Here is a 21,076-nt window from a genome sequence, read left to right as displayed (position 1 = left end):
GAGGAGACTGCCCTCACTGTAGGATAGCATCCGAACCCCCAAGGTCCTTCCTGTCTGCCCCGACTGCTGCAGCCTCCCCACCGTCCTCACAGCCAGCCCCTGTGCCCTTTCTGTGCTTGAACGCCTGCTCACCACGTGACGGTCAGGTCCTATCTCCCAACAACAGGCACTCATCTGACTGGTCACGCTATGTGTATGCCCCCACCCCCAGGGCCCAGCCTGGACGACCAAACGCGGGTTGGACACTGGGCATGGGGCTGTGGTCACAAAGCCCCAGCTGGGGATCGCAGGTGGAACGGGCCGAGCAAGCTCAGGGGCCCTGCGCGGGTGGCCTGGGGCACTTAGGGCGGAACCACAAAGCCATAGGAATGATGAGTGAGTGAAAGAACAATGGGCAGTGTTATGGACCAGAGCGAGAAAGTCAACCACAAGAGACTGATTGAAATTTAGTGAGTCTTTATTAGCTGGCCAGTGGCACACTCTCCAGCAGGGAATTTTACTAAGCTCGGAGTGTAGCCCCGAGTACAAGTTTTGTAACAACTTATATATCCTTTACCATTGTACCATATAGAACATTAAACATATATACCTTGGGGCATCTTAGGTAACAATTTCCAATTTTAAGGTTATGAGATCATTTAAAGACCTTCTGGTCCTATCTGATTAACTATTTCAAACACTCCAGTAAAAAGTAAGCAGGTTTACAGAAGCAGATAGCATCAGTTAGAACAAAGTACATTTTCCTACAACCGAAATAAGCATTGTAAAATTTAACTTCATGTAGCTGGGCAGTCTTGTTAAATCGACTTCCCCTTCCCTTGGATCTAGGACCTGTCTTAGGTCACTTTGATTATTCACCCATTGTACTATGCTAGCAGATAATCATCACAGTTAATCACGAGACATTCTTTCTTTTCTCTGCATCTGGGGTGAACTCTGGCCTTCCGCCTAACTGGAGAGACCAGAATTTACGTCTGTTTATGACACGCAGGAGGAACGGCTGTTATGGGAGCGAACTAGGAGGCTCACAAAGAGCGAGCTGCGGACCAGAGCGTACAGAGGGACACGCACACTCGCACTACGGCCTTCCTGCCCCAACCTCGTCACCTCTGCCCCACGCTGAGCCACTTCCGGGCCGCTCGGGGCGGCACGGAGGCCTAGCTCTCGGTGGCCCCTGAGGGCCCTCAGCCCTGTCCCGCGCGGCGGAGGCGGCGGAAGTCGCGGGGGCGGGTCCGAGCTGGCTGTGTTGCGGCCGTCCACCCGGCTCACCGTCCTCTGCCCGCCCCAGCGTCCCCTTGGCGCAGCCCCAGACAAGCCAGCACCCGCGCTCGAGCCGTGGGGAATTGAGGGCGGTCGGGGAGGTCAGGCCTCTGAAATGGCGCAGGCACAGTTGCGTCCGGCGGCACTGCCCGGGCCCCGCTGATCTCCCCACTGCGCCTGCGCAGCCGCGGCTCTGTCGCTGGCGCGCATCTCCTGGTTCCTATGGGGACGGCGCCGCCGCCCGCTACTGTGGCGTCATGTGTTGCTGTGGATACGCCCCGCCCCTTCCTCTGTCGGGCTCGGGCCTTGCCTCTACCACCCCGGTGGGGGCCCACGCTCTCACAAAGACTGCGGGGTCGCCGGGGTGGTGGGCGCAGGCCGGGAGATCGCGGGCTTCTCGTCCCGCGCTTTCGCTTCCGGCCACTGGGCTCTCCCACCGCGGAGTCTCGCTCAGTAGGCGCAGCCCCCACTTCCAGCTCAGGTGGTTCGGACTGCTGAGGGCACATGACTCAGACATAGAGCACGGACAGTCCATCCCCCTGGCCTCAGGATTTACTCGGGCTGACACGTGACCACCTTGGGCCTGGGAGTGGCCAGGGCTGGGAATTCGGTCTGAACTGACAGTGCCTGTATTTCCTTCGAACTTGAAGCTGTGAGCACCTGCCCCTGGGGGAGCTGCAGCCTTCTTGTCCCCATGAAGGAAGAACCTATTAGATAATGGAGTCCACATAAAAAAGCAGAACTGAAGGATAGTGTGTTAGTTTCCTGTGGTTGTGTAGCAAATTACCACAAATTTGGTGGCTTAAAAACGACAGAAATGTATTCTCCAACAGTCCTGGGGGCCAGAAATCTGACATCAGTATCAGCAGCTGAAATCAAGATGTTGGTGGGGCTGAGCTCCCTCTGGTGGCTCTAAGGGAGCATCTATCTCCTTGTCTTTTCCAGCATCTAGAACTGCATTCCTTGTATTCTTCGCTTATGGTCCTTTCCCCCATCTTCAGAGGACTGATAACACCTTACTGTTTCTCTTATCAAGTTAACATCTTTTTTGTTTTTTAGAGGCAGAGTCTTGCCATGTTGCCCAGGCTGGTCTCAAACTCCTGGCCTCATGCAATCCTCCCACCTCAGCCTCCAGAGTGGCTGGGATTACAGACTTGAGCAGAGCATGCCCAGTTCCTAAATTAACATCTTTAACCTATGCTCATTTTACCAAATTTGCATGAGACCCATGATTTTAGCGTTAATTTTTTTTTCTTTAACAGCATCTCAGTGGCTTGACATGACAGGTTTAGTTTTTGTTCATGTCACAGACTGAAATGGGTCAAGTGGCCCTCCTGGAAGGCTGTTCCCCAAACAATAACTCAGGGCCCAGACTCCGTTTATCTTGCGTCTCCACCATTCTTTATGGCCTCCTGGAATCTTCTGCTGAATCTCTTCTCTCCAGCTTGCTGATGAGTGAGAAAGTGGTATATGATGCATAAAGTCCATCATTTCTGTCCACGTTCCCTTAGCCAGAAGCCAGTCCCAAGGTTCAATATAACTTCAAAGATAAGGGGAAAATGCAGGTTCCCCATCACAGAAACACTATGCTAGCCTGGAGTGCTCAGCAAAATTGTTACAAAGTAGACTAGGCAGCTATCAAGATAACTACTGGGGGAGAGGGTAGTGCCCAGCACTTTCCTGGGTGTCTCAGCACTTTCTTGCCATGACATGGTGCTCAAAGTGGCCCTGGCTGCTTTAGAGCTGCTTTGGTTGTCCTATACTGCCGTTTAGCTAATTATAATACTAACATCCCCACCTAGTGAAAAATTGTAATATCTTCAACATAACATGGGTTGCATGACAGCGTATCATGATGGTACTGCATAAGTTGTTTCACTGGAACAAGCAAAGATACCTTGTAAAAATTTGCATTACTCAATGGGAAAAGATTTAGAGCAACACCACAGGGTGTGCAGATGCAAATTTTGCAAGCAAGAAAGCTCCCGTGCAAGAAATTCCTGTGCCACCCAGGAGCAAGTGCCCTTGTAAGTAACCTCTAATAAACTCTCTAACTCATTGAGCTGGACTTGTCTGAGTCGTTCTTTGCTGTCTCGGTTCCCTCTCAGTTTGGGGAGTGTTTTTTTTATGCTGTCCCTGGATTTTCCCCCAAAAAAGGGAATCTGGGGAATGTGAGCTTGTGTGTGCAGGACAAGAAAAGGAGACGGTGGGGCATTTCAGTCCATCTCTTCAATAAGGACCCACACATGTCCTCTTCACACTGAAGTTCATCGTGAAAGCACTCAGTAAGATAACCCACCACCCTCACCAGGCTTTTCTGGTGGTCTCTAGTGTTTGAGTTCCCCTAGAGGCTGCCCCATGGTCTCTGCACTCACAGGGGTTCTCCCCACAGAACTCCCCAGTTTTCACTGGGCTCAGAGGCTCCCATGTTCCCAGGCTTTCCAGCTCCTTGCCCACACGGACTCTCTGGTGCTTGATGAGGTTGAGCCACCAGCAAAGGCTTTTCACATGCCTCTCACTCAGATAGTACAGCAACCAGCCTCCAAGATGTCAACAATCCTCATTTGCTGGCATTCACACCCTTGTTTGTGTAGTCTTCTCCTACATTGAATCAGGGATGGTCTGTGCCGCCAATAGAATACAGCAGAAGGGACAGTATGTGACGTGGACTCTTGAATTACTCATATTGGAGGAATTTAGCTGCCAGATCAGGAGGCCACTCAAGGCCAGGTCCTGTGGAGAGGCCCACATAAAGAGGAATCCACTTGCCGGCTCCTCCAGCTGTCAGATGGTGGCAGCCTCGGCAGACATGTTAGCTTCAATCTCATGAAAGACCCTGAGCCAGAACCACCCAGCCAAGCTGCTCTTGAATTCCTCACCCACTGAAAATGTGCAAGATGATAAGTGTTTATTCTTATGTTAAACTATACATTTTGGGTAATTTGTGAGCAGCCATGGACAGTTAATACTCGGTACAGACCGGGAATCCTGAAAGGTCACGGTTTCCCTGCAGGCCTGATGGCGCTTTCGACAATCACAATCCACAGGCAGCCAGCACGACTTTGCTTATGTCTACTAGTGTACCAGAAGTTAAAATGGGCCCCAAAATGCTGAGAATAGAGCTGTAGGGGCATGCGTTCCCATTTCTGCAGGAATTGCAAAGAGGGCAGAGAACACCAGCTTTACAAGTTTTAGCCCCACTGCCATGATGGAAGGGGAAGTGGCCGAGTGTATTGCTTATATTCTTATTTTCTATATATTACGATGTTTTGACATCTTAAAAGTCCTTCCTGGCTTGGGAGAGATAGCCTGCAATCGGGTGCTATGCGCCCAGTTAGAAAACGCAAAATAAAACTTCAGAGTAGGGGAAACCTGGGGACGCCATGTGTAAAAGTGAGATTTAATAGAGGTTACAAACGTTTGTGAGGTTTCGGTGACAACCGCCCCTACGCACCGCGTCCACTCGCCGCTCTCGGCTATCAGGGCGCCGCGCGGCCCGCGTGCCGCTTCTGGTGCTCATTCAGGTTGGAGCGCTGGCTGAAGGCGCGGCCGCACTCCCCGCACGCGTAGGGCCGCTCGCCCGTGTGCGTGCGCAGGTGGCGCACGAGGCTGCAGTTGCGCACGAAGGCCTTGCCGCAGTCGCGGCAGATGTAGGGCTTCTCCCCCGAGTGTAGGCGCTCGTGCTGGCGCAGCTCGGAGCAGCCGCGGAAGGTCTTGCCACACTCGGGGCAGCCGTAGGGCCGCTCGCCGGTGTGTGCTCGCTGGTGCTGCACCAGGCCGGAGCGGCCCTTGAAGGCCTTCTCGCACAGCGGGCACGCGTACGGCCTGGCGCTGCTGTGCGTGCGCTGGTGCCGGCTCAGGTTCGAACGCTGGTTGAAGGCCTTGCCGCACTCGGGGCACGCGTAGGGCTTCTCGCCCGTGTGCACGCGCTGGTGCTCCACGAGGTGCGAGAGCAGGCCGAAGGCCTTGGCGCACTCGGCGCACTCGTAGGGCTTCTCGCCGGCAACAGGCTCCCGTCGGGATCTCTCCCGGCTGCAGTCCCCGCAGGGCGGGCAGCCCGGCAGGAAAGAGCGCCGGGCCAAGGCCGGGCTGCCGCGATCGGCCGAGTGCGTCTTCTTGTGGCGGTAGAGGCCAGAGCAGCGCACGAAGGCCTTGCCGCACTCAGCGCACTCGTAGGGCCGCTCGCCCGTGTGGATGCGCTCGTGCTGCAGGAGGCTCGAGGTGCGCGTGAAGGCCTTGCCGCACTCGTCGCACGCGTACAGCCGCTGGGCTGGGGGGTCGGGGGCACCCGGGCGAAGGCTCGGGTCCTGGCCACGCTCAGCGCACACTGAGGGGCCCTCGCCCATCTGCTGCTGCTCGTTGGGGCCGAAGCGCTTCCCGCACCCGGCACACGGGCGGGGCTCCCGCGGGGCCCTCCAGGCAAAGGCCTCGCTGCAGGCGCACGCCCCGGGCCACTTCGCAGACGGTCCCCGCTGGAGAGGGGTTGGCTGCAGGGTCCTACGTGCGCACGGCCGATAGTCCGAGTGGACTTCACGCAGCTGAGCCCGCGAGCAGCTCTGGAGCCACTCCCGGTGGCCGCAGTGGTCACACACAGGGGCCTTCTCCTCGGGGGGCGCTCTGAGAGGCCATGCCAGGCAAGAGTTGTGGCTGGAGCCCTCGGCTCCCGCAAGGCTCCGACAGGGGCCCTCACCCTCGGGGGTGAATAGGCCTGGGTCCCGTGGGCAGGCGGGGCCGCGGGGCTCCCGCGCCAGGGGTCCGCCTTCCGCGCTGTGACAGGCCCACGGGCAGGGGTTCACGTCGAGGCTGCAGCTACAGGAGCCCCCACCGGGGGAAGTCGTCCTGCGGCCCGCAGCCCCTCCACGAAGGTTCCCCTTCTGAGTGGGGCGTTTCCTGGCTTGGTCCAATGCGAGGGACCTCGGTTCCTTCTCGGGCTTCTCCTCCCAGCCTGGGGAGGCTCCCTGGGAATCAGCCTTGGGGAGTCCTCCCTGCCCAGCGTTCTTGGCCGGAGCCTCCATCCTGGGGCCGGCCCCTAACGCGGAGTCCTGGTTGTAGGATCTGGAAGAGCAGAGGAGAAATGGAAGTTGGCAGTTCCAGGAGGGGAGAAGTGCAGAACCGAGCCAAGGAATGACGACCCCACGGCTGATGCCTCTCCGTGGACGGGGAAAGGAGTGATGCCCGCAGGAGCATCCTGGAGCCAGTGCCTCCTTCCCACCACGCCCGCCAGGTGTCTGCCAAGCCTGGGTCACCACCCAGACCCCTGGCTCTCCCTGTTCCCCAGCATCGCCCCTCCTCCTCCACGCCGGCTGCTGAAACACTGTCACCTGGCTTAGGACTTCAGCAGTCCCCCTCCCCCAGCAACAGGGACTCCCGATTGTTCAGCTTCCAGCCCCCAGAGTCCCCCCTCTACTCCTGGCCGCCAGCTTCCCAGTGGCAAGCCCAGCACTCAGGATCCTCCTGGCTCCCTGCCTTGGCCAGGCCTGGCCCCATACACCTGCCACCATCTAGCTCTTCTGGCAGGTGTGAAGTGGGACTCAACGGGCAGCTGAGAACTTGGCTGGGGCTCATGCCACAAAGGCCAACACTGGGCCTGCCCCTCCCTCTTCAACCAGGTGACCTTGCCTCTCTCAAGCTTGGCAGCCTCATCTACAAAATGGGTATAACTGTAAATGTAAACAGCTTGGCGTGGGAGCTGGCAACCCCCATCCTTCCAGCAAATGTGGACACCAGGAAGGCCTGGTGCCTGCTGTTAGTGTTTTCAAATCCCACTGTGGCTATATTAGTTTCGTTTTGCTGCTGTAACAAATTGCCACAAACTTAGTGGCTTAAAACAATGCAAATTTATTAATATTATCTCACAGTTCTGGAGGTCCAAAGTCCTAAATCAGGATTTCAGTGAGGTTGGTTCCTTCTGGAGGCTCTAGGGGAGAGTGTTTGCCTTTTCCAGCTTCTAGAGGCCACTTTCCTTTCTTCCACCTTCAAAGTCAGCAGTAAAACATCTTCAAATCTCTCACTTTCTGGGTCTGTGTCACATCTGCTCATAGGACTCTGACCCTCCTGCCTCTTGTAAGGAGTTTGTGATCACACTGTGCTGACCACGAATAATCCAGACAAGCTCCCCATCTCCGGATCCATAGCTTAGTTACATCTCCTAGTTCCTTAGCCCTGTGAAGTAACATATTCATAGGTTCCAGGGACTAGGATGTGCACATCTTTTGAGGAGCCACTATTCTGCCTACAACAGTGGACTTTTCCCAGCTCTTCACACTGTTTACTGGGAAAACACAGTATATATGCATCGAGATGCCATTTAGATGACACAGATGTTTAGCCTGGAGAATTCTTGAAAGATACCCATCAGCTCAGACCAGTCCCATCTGGGGAGGGGCTCACTTGGCCAGGCACTTGCAGAGTTTGGGGAAGGGGTTCCAATATGCAGTCAGTGTGCTTTGAGGGGTCAGGCAGAGGAGAAGGCCCAGCTGGTGGGCAGAATGGTTACTTAGGGGGAAAGTGAACAAGTAGATGAGAAGACTGAAGTTTATTATAAGAGCCAGGTTTCTTACTGTTGGAGAAAGAAGTCACAAAAAAAGAAAGGGATGGGCTACAAACCCTATGGCACCATACTGGAGGCAGAGATTGCATTTCTTTCTTTCTTTCTTTCTTTTTTTTTTTTTTTTTTTGAGACAGGGTCTCACTCTGTCTCCCAGGCTGGAGTGTAGTGGCATCATCATAGCCCACTACATCAAACTCCTGGGCTCAAGTGATCCTCTTGCCTCAGTCTCCTGAGTAGGTAGGACTATAGGCATGCACCACTATACCTGGCTATGTTGCTAAGGGTGGTCTTGAACTCTTGGCCTCATGCAGTCCTCCCACCTCAGCCTCCCAAAGTGCTGGGATTACAGGCGTGAGCCACCACGCCTGGCTGTTTCTCATCTTTATATACATTGATGGAAGTGGAAACACATACACATGCACATATAAATACACATCTAAGCAAGCAGTTTAATGGCCAATGAAAACAAAGTAGGAGGAAGTAGGAGGAGGAAGGGAAATCCCTAACTCAATGACAATCATCGAGAATCAGAAAATTGACCTATAAAATAGCCCATGGATAAGAATGAGGATTTGCTCTAGCTTCTTAGGGCTTCCTGAACAAAGACAGATCTGTCCAGTGCACCCTTTGGGTTATGAATCCACAATGGCTAACATCACATGCAGAAAATGGACACACTCATGGCACCACCATAAATCACTATTTCACTGAGCATGAGGTCGCAGGTTCTTCTCCTTTTGCTCTGTGTTCTCTTTTCTGTGCAAGGCTGATTGATTGATTTTATTATTTATTTATTTAGAGACAGGGTCTCACTCTGTTGCCCAGGCTGGAGTGCAGTGGCACAATCAGAGATCACTGCAACCCCAAACTCCTAGGCCCAAGCGATCCTCCTGTGTCAGGCTCCCAATAGCTGGGACTACAGGTGTGCATCCATATGCCTGGCTATTTTTTTTATTTTTTGTAGAGACAGGGTCTCACTATCTTGCCCAGGCTGGTCTCAAACTCCTGGGCTCAAGCGATCCTCCCACTTCGGCCTCCCAAAGGTCTAGGATTATAGACATGAGCCACTGTGCCTGGTAGCCATTGCATCCAGTCAAGGCTGATATCCCTTTATCAAATGTTCTGAAAATCTAAGTGTTTGTTTGTTTAGAGACAGGGGAGCCATCTCTTATTTACAGGTGAGAACCACCAGGCCTGGCCAACAGAAACCTAAGCATTTAGTAAGATTGCTCTTTCCACTTTTTCCTTGACCCACTATCACTTTTTCTGTCAGTTTTGTAAATTTCTAACAACCAGTTGCCCTGGGCCCCCTGGTGTCCTGAAATAACTTGACCCAGAACTAAAAGGAATCAAGAAACAACCAAGACTCTCTACACACTGACTTTTATGCCAAGTACACTTCAGAGTGACTGGTTCTTTTCAGGACACTGCTGCCAACTGTGGATTATTTCACCTTTGGACCCTGTGATCCACAATGGCAGAAATGCATTGATGGCCAGCACTTGCATGTTTCTGAGTGGAAATTAAACACATTGAACTTATTAAAAATGAAAATGCAGAGATTTGCGCATGTTCTACAGGTCATGAAGGGCCAGAGGAGCAGCTTGGTCCTTCTGCTCTGTTCTATAGGAGGCCAGGGACATGGAAGGGCCCAACGTTAAGGTTAGTCTTGCATGTTCAGCAAGCACTGGTCCTGGGTGTTTGTTAAGAAACAAAGGCAGGGCTCTGCTGTGACCTGAGTTTCTCAGCCTCACTCCAGTCACACGTGACAACTGCATAACCCTGCTGTCCTCTCCTGGCCTGGGTGACACTGGCCCTCCCTGTCTGCACCTCAAAGCCACCAGGGTCTAGGCTGACTAAAGCTTCATGGAGCTGCATCCAGACTCACCGTGGCACTGGTTCTTGCTGGCTCCCTCGCCCCTAAGGTTGGCACTTATCAGGGCTACTGTTGAGAAAATCCAGCACCTTCCCCCACTGTGGAGACTGCCACTTTGTGCTTTGGTTTCTCCAACTAGCAAATTAGCCAGCTGGTACTTGAGACTCAAGGGAGCATGCCTGGAAGTAAGGAACTTCCTGAGCATGAGGACATCTGGGTGACACGTGACATGTTTTACCCCAGTGCTGGACTGTCCACAGGGTTCTTAGAGTGACCCATTACCACCTGAGACAGTGGAAGGGTGTGAGAGACAATGGGCACTCAGTTAAATGCATCTCTTTGCCAAACGCTTGAGGATGTGACTCTGAAGATATTCCTTTCAGGTGAGGGGTCGGCGGGCTGCTCTTCCAGCTGGTTATTCTCTTGCTGCCCACTGCGCCCTGAGGTTCTGACTGTGCAGCCTCCCAGGAACAGGACTGGGGAACAACATGGGCACACTGAGAAGCAAGTACCCCTGGGCCTCACCTGCCCACCAGCGCTGACCGTCCCAACAGCAGATGGACATGAATCTAACCCACAATGGACTCCAGGCCCAGAGCTGGAAGGAGCCAGGCTCACTGACTCCTGAGCAGTTGTCACAGGCCCTACGGGGGAGGCTCTTTCTCTAGAATGTGGAGTACGGACTCACTGTTGAATAAAGCATATGAGCTGGGGGTCCAGGTTTCAAAAGGTCCCACCTGTATCCCGGAACTGGCAAAGCTGTTGGCTGTGAGCCCCCTTACTCCTCCCCCTGTGGGAGGACTGGTGCTCCCCGTGTTCAGCATTTACCCTGGTGAAGACAGAAGGGCAAGCAGACCTGGCAGAAACAAGGCAAGTGCAGAACATATCCTGCGTGGCTGGTGGGAATGTAAACTGGCGCAGCTGCTGCGGAAAACCGGCAGTTCCTCAAGAGGTTAAACATGGAGTTACCACACCCCCAGCAATTCTACCCCTAGGTACCTACCCGAGGGAAGGGAAAACAGGCATTCAAACAAAAAATGGCACACAAGTGTTCATGGCAGCATTGTTCACGATAGTCTAAAGGTGGAAACAAGCCAAGTCTATCAAATGATGAATGGATAAACAAAATGTGGCATATATCCATAGGGTGGAATATTATTCAGCCATAAAAAGGAATGAAGTACTGATACATCCTATAACATAGGTGGACCTCAGAAAACATCATATTAGGCTGGGCGTGGTAGCTCACGCCTATAATCTTAACACTCTGGGAGGCCAAAGAGGGAAAATCACTTGAGGTCAGAAGTTTGAGACCAGCCTGAGCAAGAGCGAGACCCCGTCTCTACCAAAAATAGGAAAGAAAAAAAAATTAGCCTCTCCCAAAAATAGAAAAAAATCAGCCAGGCATGGCGGTGCTTGCCTGTAGTCCCAACTACTCAGGAGGCTGAGGCAGGAGGATCACTTGAGCCCAAGAGTTTGAGATCACAGTGAGTTACGATGATACCACTGTACTCTAGCTCCTATGTTCTATTCTACATGTACACGCAGCGGGAAGAACAGTGCACCATAAAGAGCAGAAGGAATGTCCTGAGTGCAAGCACAACTCCGTTCTGCGTTGGTCCTCCCCATAGCGCCTCCATCCTCAAGGATTAGCAAGCGTCGACATTCGCGGGACCTCAACTGTGTCAGCGTCCGAGAACAAGGCCCTCCCAGACCCTGCTCTTATAGTAAGTGAATGAGGGAAGCGCAGACAAGAAAAGAAACGAACAAGGAGGCAATTTAAGAGAGAAAGAAAAAGGCGTGACCATCAAACAAGAACGTCGCGAGAGCGCTGGGAAGAGAGGCAGTGGCTTCTTCAGGCCTCTTTGAGGACGGGACTTTGAAGCCGAGTCTGGAGACAGGGAAAGGGGAACCGCAAGTGCAAGCCCAGGAGGTGGGACCAGAGGCAGCAGAAAGGTGGGTGTTGGCCACGGCGAGAAGGTGGGCTTGATTCTGAGAGCTGTAAACCGCTATGATCGGTTCTGGGCCTGGCGCCTCCCCTCTGGGCCTCAATCACACCCAGGACTGGGAAACATGAGCCAGAACTACAGCAACCTGACCGCCTGGAACTGAAGGTTCCGCGTGCTGCGGCTAGTCCGGACCCAGAGCAAGAGACAGGAAGTGAGCGCAGTCACGCCTCCGCCCCGGTCCCCCCGCGCGGGGGTGGGGAGGGGACAAGGGTGGCGGCCGCGCTAAGCGCCTGGAGGCCCCCGCCTCGCAGGCCGAGGTCGCGGGTCCGCGCAGAATGCCACTTACTCGCTGGAGGTGGCCCACACTGGCCCCCTGGTCCCCGCCCCACACGCAGCGCGGAGCCTTCCTCCCGCCTCCTCTGGACCGCCGTGGCACTGAGGGGTCGGGGCCGCCGCAAAGGCAGGTGGGAGTCCGCGCGGGGACCACTGGGAAACGTAGTCCCGACGCGTCCCACTCCGATGCTGATAAGAAAGCGGGGCGGGGAACTAGGACTCCTGGTTGTCATCGCAACAGAGGCCGGCTACACCTAATAGGCGACGGGCAAACCTGCGTTGTCGCCAAGGAGACGGCGTCCCGGGTGTGAGTGCGGTCCCGCCCATTCTGCCCCAGCAAAGCGCGCGATTGGTCATGACGATGATTGATAGCCCTCTGTCTCAGATTTCCAAGAGGTCCCAACCCGGAAGCGACTTGCCATTCCCAACCTCGCTCAGGTGGGAGAGTCGGGGGTGGAGAGCGCCGGGGGAGCTCTGCAGTGTCCTGATGAGCGGGCTACAAGTCAGACTGATGAAACGAGAATCTCTGAGAATCAACACTGTCTAGTTGATTCTAATATGAGCAGCCCCGTTGGAGAACCACGGCCCCCCCATCCCCAAAGGTGATGCTACCCCTACTGGCTCTCCTGGGTGGGAAGAGCTTATTAGGCTTCCTATCCATTTAAGTAACCCTTATCTTGTCCCCATTTATTGCGTGCATCCTGCCCTCCATAAAGACATCCAATTTTGCTAGCCAGTCCAGCACATGGATTGCATTCAGCGACCCAGCGTGCCGCACCTGCATCTTCCACTGCATCTCCTTCCTGGGCGCCAGGACTGCCTCAGTGCCTTTCTCGATCCTGTAGGTGTCTGGACATCGAATGCCCTGCCAAGGGACAAAATCGGGGCTTATTCTTATCATGCTCATTGAGGTTGAAGAGGTGGCTGGAAGGCAGTTGGAGGGCGGCTTGCCTAACGCTGGTCCCCTGGTGGCTCAAGAGCGAGTTGCACATGAAGGCCTTGACTCAGTTGCCTCAGAGAAAGGAGTGCAGCTGCTGGCTGGCTGTGTGGATGCGCACATGCTTGACCTGCTGCTAATTGTGGCTTAGAATTGAATGCATGTGTGTGGTAGACAGAATAATGGACCCCAAAGATGTCCACATCCTAATCCCCAGAACCCGTGAATGTTACCTCAAATGGCAAAAGGGACTTTGCAAATATGATTAAATTAAAGATCATGAGATGGGGGATTATCCTGGATTATCCAGGTGGGTCCTAAATAGAATCACAATGGTCCCCTAAGAGGGAGGCGGAAGAGCCAGAGTCAGAGAAGGAAATATGACAGAAGCAGAGGTCAGAGTGATGTGGTCAGACTATGGTGGTCATGCCACAGCCTGCAAACCAGCCTTACCTGATTGCATTCTCATTTTCACATTGAAGGGGGAAACTGAAGTTCAGTGGGACCTGTCAGCTTTTGAGGAAAAAGAAGCAGGGTGAGGGACCCCACTCTGGACCCAGGCTGAGTGTGAGGATGGCTGCCCTGGTGACCTGTCTTCTGTCGGCCCCTACACCCCAACCCAGGACCAGGGAGAAGCCCTCTTAGCCCTTCCCCCAACCCCACAGACCCCAGTGCACAGGGTGGAAGGCAGGGGTGGCAGGGGCTGGCTATGGCCCCATCAGAGGCTGAGGTTTGACCCCTGGCCCAGGCCAGCTAAGGATGTGTGTCCTTTCATGAGCTGTGACTGATCACAGTCCGAGGGGCCCACTGTGGGGAGACCTCAGCAGTCTTGGGACAGAAATTCCACCCCCTGGAATTGGGTTGGGAGCTAGTGAAGAAACAACAGCTGCTGTTGTGTGCATGCCTGGGGGGTTGGGAGTGTGGTAGGCCCAGCCCACCAACTGTGACAGACAAGGACCGCCTGGGACTGGGTCAAGCGGCTGGGCCCTTTGGAGTCTGGTTGGGGGACACTCCCTTGGAGGCTGAGGTGGGCACCAAGGGCCAGGCAGCCACATGTGATCCTGGAGTCTGGCTCTGTGGACACCATCCCCATGCATGCTGCTGGCATGGGTGTGGGGTCACCACCTCTGGGCTTTCGCCCGCCAGGGCTGATTCCACGTACCAGTTTGGCTCACGGCCCTATGTCTAAGAGGCAAGTGACAGACAGGGAAATGAGGGCGAGTCAAAGGCTGCACACACTCTCCACACTGGCTGTCAGGGTCACCAGGTGGGGCTGTAGAGCCAGCAGGGGCACCTGCCACCGTGCCTACCCCACGCACCATTCCAGAGCCCTTCCAGAGGGTTCTCGGGTCGGCCCCTAACCAGGGCTGACCTGTTCACAGAGGCCCTTCTCAGAGCAGGAGGAGGGGATTGTGTGCTGGGGGAAATTAATCTCCTTCAACTCCTGGCTTTGTCTTTCATCCCTCCTTTCAGCCTTTGGCCACAAGTGTACGTTTCTAGAACTTGGAGAGGCCAGTCCCGTTAGGTCCGGAGCCGAGAGACACACAGAGGAAGTCTCATGTGTAGCAAAATGCTGTTTATTTTGAGCATCTGGGTGCACACTGGTGCAGGCAAAAAAGCATCCACCAAGGAAAAGGGGAGAGCCTTGGGTTTTATAGAGGGTTTCTCAGTGAGGAGTGAGTACCTGGGCCAGAACAGCCGCTTCAATAAAAATTTTCAAAAGGCCAATTTCTGGCACCCCTGGGTCACATGCATCCTGTAGAGATAAGGGAGAAGGGTAGTAGTTCCGTCCTTATGGCGGGGCCGGGGGGCGGGGGGGGGGGGCAGATAGGAATGCTGGCTGCAGCTGTCTGTTAGGTTTACAACCTCCGCGGACTCTCCAGACCCCTGCAGCAGTTGATTCACAAATCTGGGCTTTCCATTAACCGCATTCCGTCCCATACAGACTTTTCGAGTTCCCACTCAGAACAAACCTAACAAGGCTGGCTCAAAGGGGCACCCCTAGGAGCCAGATGTGGACACGAGGGTTCCGGTAATGGGCACCCTGAGGTCAGGGAGCTGCAAACGCCTCGCGGGCACCGCCCCCCTCCGCTCGTAAAGAACCCAGATAAGAAAAGCGCCCGGAGGGGTCCCTAACCTGAATGCCCCGCCCTCCCAAGACACCGCGCAACCTCTAATCCCCACTGCGCCCCCTACCCCAAGATGGGTCACACCGCTCCTGGCTAGGGGTCTGGCTCCTACCGCCACGACCCCCGGCCTCTCATTCAGGCGTCCTCCTCTCCCTTCCTAGACGCTATGACTGGACAGTAGCTGGGGAGTGACTGGAGGATTCCAGCGGGAAACTGACCCTCCTGAGGCTCCCCGTACGCAGCACCCAGAGCGCACGCGCGTTGGGAAGGGGCCCCGCAGATGGCGGTAGTGACCACGAGAGACTATTCCGCTAACCCAGGCCCTCAGCGTACGCGTGCCTGTAAGGCGACCGTAACCGCGACGAGAAACCAGAGGGTGCCGAACTGGCTACCTCCGGTCGAAACCGGCGGCTGCTGGGACGTGAGGTCAGCGGCTAAACAAACAAGTGAGCGCGGACTGGACTTTTGCCCTTATTAGACATGGAGGCCTTAGCCTCACGGAGATCTCTGCGCTTGTGCAACCGCCCTCCAGCCCGGGTAAGCATTGATTGTCTGACATCCGCCCGCAAGCTTGTTGGGGGCCTTCTGCAAGTGCGCATGCGCTCATGCTGTAAACTTTCCATCTAGCAAAACGGTTGCCTTTACATCCTTGCTGCGGATTGGTCCGTAGGCTCATGGTGTCCTGTTTTGCACACGCAGCTGCCGTTAACCCGGAAGTTTTCGCCCCAGTTAAAAGCGTCCGACGGCGGCGTGCGGCCTCTTCCTGTCTGTGCCAGGGCGGCGCGTGGTCCACCCGGAGCGGTAGAGACGCCGCGGCTGTGCCCTCAGGTGAGGCCGCCGCGGGGTCTGGGGTCCGAGGGACCGCCCAGGGTCTTCTGGGGAGCCGTGGGCAGGCCCCAAGTCCCGGGTTTTACCTCATTGCGCTTTTCCTGTACCTTTCTCTGGAAAAGGTACAGAGGAAACGGGCGCGGGCAAAGTTACCCAAGGCTTCTTGCCGGTACTCCGCCGTCTGTGTAACTTTGCCGCGCAGCGGGTCTGGAGGATGCTGGTTTGGTTTTAACTCTGCAATTTTATACTGAGACAGGAGGTTTTCATTTCTTAGCTACGTGATGCATTTTTTTCTTTGTACACGTGGCCCACTTAGTAGCAGCCTTTAGAGCTTCCTTAGTGTCCGAGGAGAATAGGAACCTTTGTGTTGATTATGCCACAGAATTCTTAGGTGGGACCTTAATGCCAGATAACGTTCCCACTGTATGAATGAGGAAACTTGAGTCCAAAGCACTTGTTGATTCTCCCAGAGTTAAAAAGCTTACAAATGCCATGGCAGGAATTTGAATCCCAGTAGATGCAACCTTAGGGCGTTTGGTATCTGCTGAGCCATTATACCTTCAGCAGCAGCTGTTGAGTGGGTGAGGTGTTGGGCCCATGGGTCCTGGTTGAAAGACAGATACATTTGCTGATAGCTGAGTGGCTTTTTTTCCCTAGGGCTCAAAACGATGTTTACAACCTTCCTTGGTCCCTCATAACTCCCCAACTCACCACAGGGTAGGGGCCAGCCTCAGAGAGTCGGACGTGGTGTGTCTGTGCCCGAGGCTGGCTGGACTCTGACAGTTTTTTCCTGCTCTCATGTTGTACCCAGGATGACCGAGTGGGAGACAGCTGCACCAGCGGTGGCAGAAACCCCAGACATCAAGCTCTTTGGGAAGTGGAGTACTGATGATGTGCAGATCAATGACATTTCTCTACAGGTAAGGGGGACATGGTGGTTAGTCTTCTTGGCAGAGGATTGGGAACAGATGTGGATTTTCCAGGAGTGGACACTTCAAAGTTCTTGCTTTCCTTCTAAGTCGACAGTTGAAGCCATGACAGATAAGGAAGGGATCCCTGGACCACCATACTTGTCACATCCTGCACAAAGGTTGCTGCAACTTTACTCATGAGATGGTTCGTTCCCTAGAGAGAGCATCACATTCCACATGCTGCTGTTTTTTGTTGTTTTTGTAGCAAAATACACATAAAACTCACTTTCTTTTTATTCTCTTTTTTGAGACAGGATCTTTCTCTTGCGAGGCTAGAGTGCAGTGGCATCATCATAGCTCCCTGCAACCTCAAACTCCTGGGCTCAAGCCATCCTCCTGCCTCAGCCTCCCGAGTAGCCGGGACAATAGGCTCACACCACCACACCTGTCTTAATTTTTTTCTGTTTTTGGTAGAGATTGGGTCTTACTCTATCTCAGACTGTTCTTGAATTCCTGACCTCAAGCGATCCTCCTGCCTTGGCCTCCCAGAGTGCTTAGGATGAATGTGTTTTAGATCTTAGCTTTTCTTTCATGGGTAGGTTTGGGGAGATCCACAGACTTTTTAATTAAAGGGTCAGATAGTAAATGTTTTGGGCTTGATGAGACATTGGATCTCTGTTACTTATTTTTATGGATATTCTTTATTTTTTGAACAACCCTTTAAAAATTAGGCCGGGCGCCGTGGCTCACGCCTGTAATCCTAGCACTCTGGGAGGCTGAGGCGGGCGGATTGTTTGCGCTCAGGAGTTCGAGACCAGCCTGAGCAAGAGCGAGACCCCGTCTCTACTAAATAGAAAAGAAATTATACGGACAGCTAAAAACACATATATAGAGAAAAAGTCAGCTGGGCATAGTGGCACGTGCCTGTAGTCCCAGCTACTGGGGCTCCTGCTCGAGCCCAGGAGTTTGAGGTTGCTGTGAGCTGGGCTGACGCCACGGCACTCTAGCCCAGGCAACAGAGTGAGACTCTGTCTCAAAAAAAATAATATTAAATAATAAAAAATAAATGAACTGTTCACTATCTCTTGGTCTATTAAACAAATGTTCGTTAAGTGCCTGCTCTGTTAGGGGTTGGGTAAGTAAAAGTGTAGCGTGGGAGTTAACTCCATCGTAAACACCCATGCTCCACTGTGGGACCAAGACCTTGCTAAGTCATTTGGTGTTTGCATGGTGAAGCCCTGCCTGAACATCCTTCTACTTGCCTGTTTATGCAGGTGCTTCTCTTCAGGGTAGACACTGGGCTTCAGTGTCAGTCTCCTATATTCCTCTCCTGTCACTCTTTGTATTTGTGGAGACACATGGTCTGTATGTTCTCACATGCAAGTGGTAGAATGGCCTTGGGTACGTTTTTGTAATGGAATTATCAATAGCAGTCCCCTTCAAATACACACAACTCCACTGATTCCATCCCCGCTTTATGTATGCAAGCTTAATATTTTGGGATTTTTTTTTTTTTTGAGACAGAGTCTTGCTCTGTTGCCCGGACTAGAGTGAGTGCCGTGGCGTCAGCCTCTCTCACAGCAACCTCAAACTCCTGGGCTTGAGCGATCCTACTGCCTCAGCCTCCCGAGTAGCTGGGACTACAGGCATGCACCACCATGCCTGGCTAATTTTTTCTATATATGTTTTAGTTGGCCAGATAATTTCTATTTTTAGTAGAGATGGGGTCTCACTCTTGCTCAGGCTGGTCTGGAACTCCTGACCTTGAGCGATCCACCCGCCTCGCCTCCCAGAGTGCTAGGATTACAGGCGTGAGCCACCACACCCGGCCCTATTTTGGGAATTTTGTAGGTTGCCTTCTAGGGATATGTGTGTAGGAATCTTGCTGAATGATTTTTTTTTCTTTTAAAACTGTGGGTTACTCTGGGATGGTTGTTCCCTCCCTCCAGGGGTTACTGTACAATGTCTGGATACATTTTTAGCTATTGAAACCGAGGGGAGTGCTACTCACTTTCTGGATGCTGCTAAATATCCTCCAGTGCACAGGACAGCCCCCACGACAGAATTATCTGGTTTAAAATGCCCCATAGTGCAGAGTTTGAGGAATACTGCTTTAGAAAATGGAAATCATGGGCTCTAACCTCCTTAGATTCCCACCCTCTCCTCTTTTTAGTAACTTGGTAAAGTCACTTGTTTAGGTTTTGTTTTTGCATGATAGGTGGGGCTTACATTCTAGTCCCCGGGGGAGGCAGACCAGAATTGCAAGTGGCTGGGGGCTACCCTTCATGGTTGCTAGGTCCTTCTGGTCCCTGGCCAGGGCCCTTCCAGCTCCTGACCATTGTCCCTTTATCCCCCTTCCCTGCTGCCAAGGATTACATTGCAGTGAAGGAGAAGTATGCCAAGTACCTGCCTCACAGTGCCGGGCGGTATGCTGCCAAGCGCTTCCGCAAAGCGCAGTGCCCTATCGTGGAACGCCTCACTAACTCCATGATGATGCATGGCCGCAACAACGGCAAGAAGCTGATGACTGTGCGCATCGTCAAGCATGCCTTTGAGATCATCCACCTGCTCACAGGCGAGGTAGGGCTCTGTGGCCAGCGGGGGCAGGCTGTGCCCTTAGTATATCCCAATGCTCCATGGTCTATATGCCAGGCTCATCGCCTGTGTGGTGCAGCTGCCTTTGTCTTAGGGGAGAGGAGAATGGGAGAGGGATGTGTGTGGCCCAGATGTCAGGCTCATAGCCCCCTTCTCTCCTAGAACCCTCTGCAGGTCCTGGTCAATGCCATCATCAATAGTGGGCCCCGGGAGGACTCAACACGCATTGGGCGAGCTGGGACAGTGCGACGACAGGCTGTGGACGTGTCCCCACTGCGGCGTGTGAATCAGGTGGGCCTGGGGCTTATGCATAGGGCACAGTGGAAACAGCCACCAGAAGTGGGTGGGGTCCTGCCTGGGGCAGAAAGGCTTGTTGCTGTCTGCGTGTTTTACCAGGAGCATCACTTCCTCCAGGAAGCCTTCCTGGGTTCCCACCCTTTCCAGGGCAGACCCAGGCTCTGGGCTCTCTTCTGGACTGAGGTCTAGTTTCCTTTGGGTGTATATTTTTACACTGTGTACATTTGTGTATGTGGTTTTTTCCCTTGGGCCATTTGAGAATCAGTTGAAGACATTCTGACGATTTCCCTCAAACACAGTGAACTCTTAAGAGCTATAGAATATTGAATTAGTCATTGTTCCATTTACACATCTGTCCCCAGCTTGCCCTTATACCTATTCCTGGTCAATCTAGAGTCCTGGTTAAGAGCATATATTGCCCTCCCGCCCTTTTTTTTTTTAATTTGAGACAGTCTCACTCTGTCTCCTGGGCTGGAATACAGTGGTATCATCTTAGCTCACTACACCCTCAAACTCCTGGACTCAAGCGATCCTCCTGCCTCAGCCTTCTAGGTAACTAGGACTACAGGCGTGCACCACCACACATGGCTAATTTTTATTTTTTTGTAGAGACAAGGTCTCACTATGTTGCCCAGGCTATTCTTGAATTCCTGGCCTCAAGCGATCTTCTAGCCTGGGCCTCCCAAAGTGCGAGGATTATAGGCATGAGCCACCATGCCTGGCCCCATATAGTCCGTTTTGCTGTCACAATCACTGTCAAGTCTGTCATTGGGGACCCAGTGCAGCCTGTGTGTGTGTGTCTCTGGACACTTGCTTTTTCAGCCCTCGGATCCCAGATCTGGCATGGTGCCACCTTCCCTTACATCTTGTCTCAGTGGGCCAGTGGGAGAGAGCACGCCAGCCAACACATCTGTTGAGGGTGGGCCAGGGTGCTGGAGGACCAATCTGTTGGTAGCCTTAGCCTGACCCCTGCACTCCCTAGGCCATCTGGCTGCTGTGCACGGGTGCCCGTGAGGCTGCCTTCCGGAATATCAAGACCATCGCCGAGTGCTTGGCAGATGAGCTTATCAATGCTGCTAAGGTGGGTAGGGACGCTGGGGGTGAGTCATAAGTTGGGCATTTGGTGGGGGTTCTCCAAAATTCACAGCTAACCATCTGCATCCTTGCAGGGTTCCTCTAACTCCTACGCCATCAAGAAGAAGGATGAGCTGGAGCGTGTAGCCAAGTCTAACCGTTGATTTCTCGGTTGCTGCCCAATAAACCTGTCTGCCCTTGGGGGCAGCCCTCCCCGCCTGTGCTATTTTCTGTCTGGTGGGGAGCAGTACTAGAGGTGGCGAGATAGCCCTGGTGGCCTTTGGAGCTGCTCATGTTTGGGCATGTCCATTGGCCTTTGGGAACCTGGAAGCACCAC

The 21,076-nt window shown here is 53.6% G+C and overlaps 2 protein-coding genes and 1 long non-coding RNA gene across 4 annotated transcripts; 1 reads left to right on the top strand and 2 right to left on the bottom strand.

Annotated features, from left to right (window-relative positions):
- Positions 1-4,650: 4,650 nt before the first annotated feature.
- Positions 4,651-12,078, bottom strand: ZNF837 (zinc finger protein 837). Of its 2 annotated transcripts, none has more exons than XM_045532927.1 (2): positions 11,982-12,078; positions 4,651-6,315 (listed from the first exon to the last, which is right to left on the bottom strand). In XM_045532927.1, the coding sequence occupies exon 2, from the start codon at positions 6,273-6,275 to the stop codon at positions 4,740-4,742; it is 1,536 nt and encodes a 511-aa protein (XP_045388883.1). In that variant the 5' UTR covers positions 6,276-6,315; positions 11,982-12,078; the 3' UTR covers positions 4,651-4,739. The 2 variants fall into 2 exon arrangements, 1 of the variants encoding a protein (XP_045388883.1); XR_006730209.1 differs by lacking the exon at positions 4,651-6,315 and adding an exon at positions 7,158-7,422.
- Positions 12,079-14,466: 2,388 nt separating this feature from the next.
- On the bottom strand, positions 14,467-15,482 carry LOC123624776. Its single transcript, XR_006730205.1, has 2 exons — positions 15,102-15,482; positions 14,467-14,661 (listed from the first exon to the last, which is right to left on the bottom strand). It is a non-coding gene; the product is annotated as an uncharacterized LOC123624776 (long non-coding RNA).
- Positions 15,483-15,738: 256 nt separating this feature from the next.
- RPS5 (ribosomal protein S5) lies at positions 15,739-20,954 on the top strand. Its single transcript, XM_045532919.1, has 6 exons — positions 15,739-15,862; positions 16,674-16,782; positions 19,144-19,353; positions 19,531-19,659; positions 20,648-20,746; positions 20,835-20,954. The coding sequence occupies exons 2-6, from the start codon at positions 16,675-16,677 to the stop codon at positions 20,901-20,903; spliced, it is 615 nt and encodes a 204-aa protein (XP_045388875.1). The 5' UTR covers positions 15,739-15,862; position 16,674; the 3' UTR covers positions 20,904-20,954.
- The last annotated feature ends 122 nt before the right edge of the window (positions 20,955-21,076 follow it).

This window comes from Lemur catta, chromosome 19 (genome assembly GCF_020740605.2).
Source record: "Lemur catta isolate mLemCat1 chromosome 19, mLemCat1.pri, whole genome shotgun sequence".
Lineage (NCBI taxonomy): Eukaryota > Metazoa > Chordata > Mammalia > Primates > Lemuridae > Lemur > Lemur catta.
Note: the sequence above shows the minus strand (reverse complement) of the source record. Positions and strands in the feature narration are given on the sequence as shown.

Excerpts from the sequence above, each read along its gene's own strand:
- ZNF837 (XM_045532927.1), bottom strand. The coding sequence starts at position 6,275 with ATGGAGGCTCCGGCCAAGAACGCTGGGCAGGGAGGACTCCCCAAGGCT.
- RPS5 (XM_045532919.1), top strand. The coding sequence starts at position 16,675 with ATGACCGAGTGGGAGACAGCTGCACCAGCGGTGGCAGAAACCCCAGAC. Across the intron at positions 19,354-19,530 it reads TCCACCTGCTCACAGGCGAG|AACCCTCTGCAGGTCCTGGT; the intron begins GTAGGGCTCTGT and ends CTTCTCTCCTAG. Across the intron at positions 20,747-20,834 it reads AGCTTATCAATGCTGCTAAG|GGTTCCTCTAACTCCTACGC; the intron begins GTGGGTAGGGAC and ends GCATCCTTGCAG.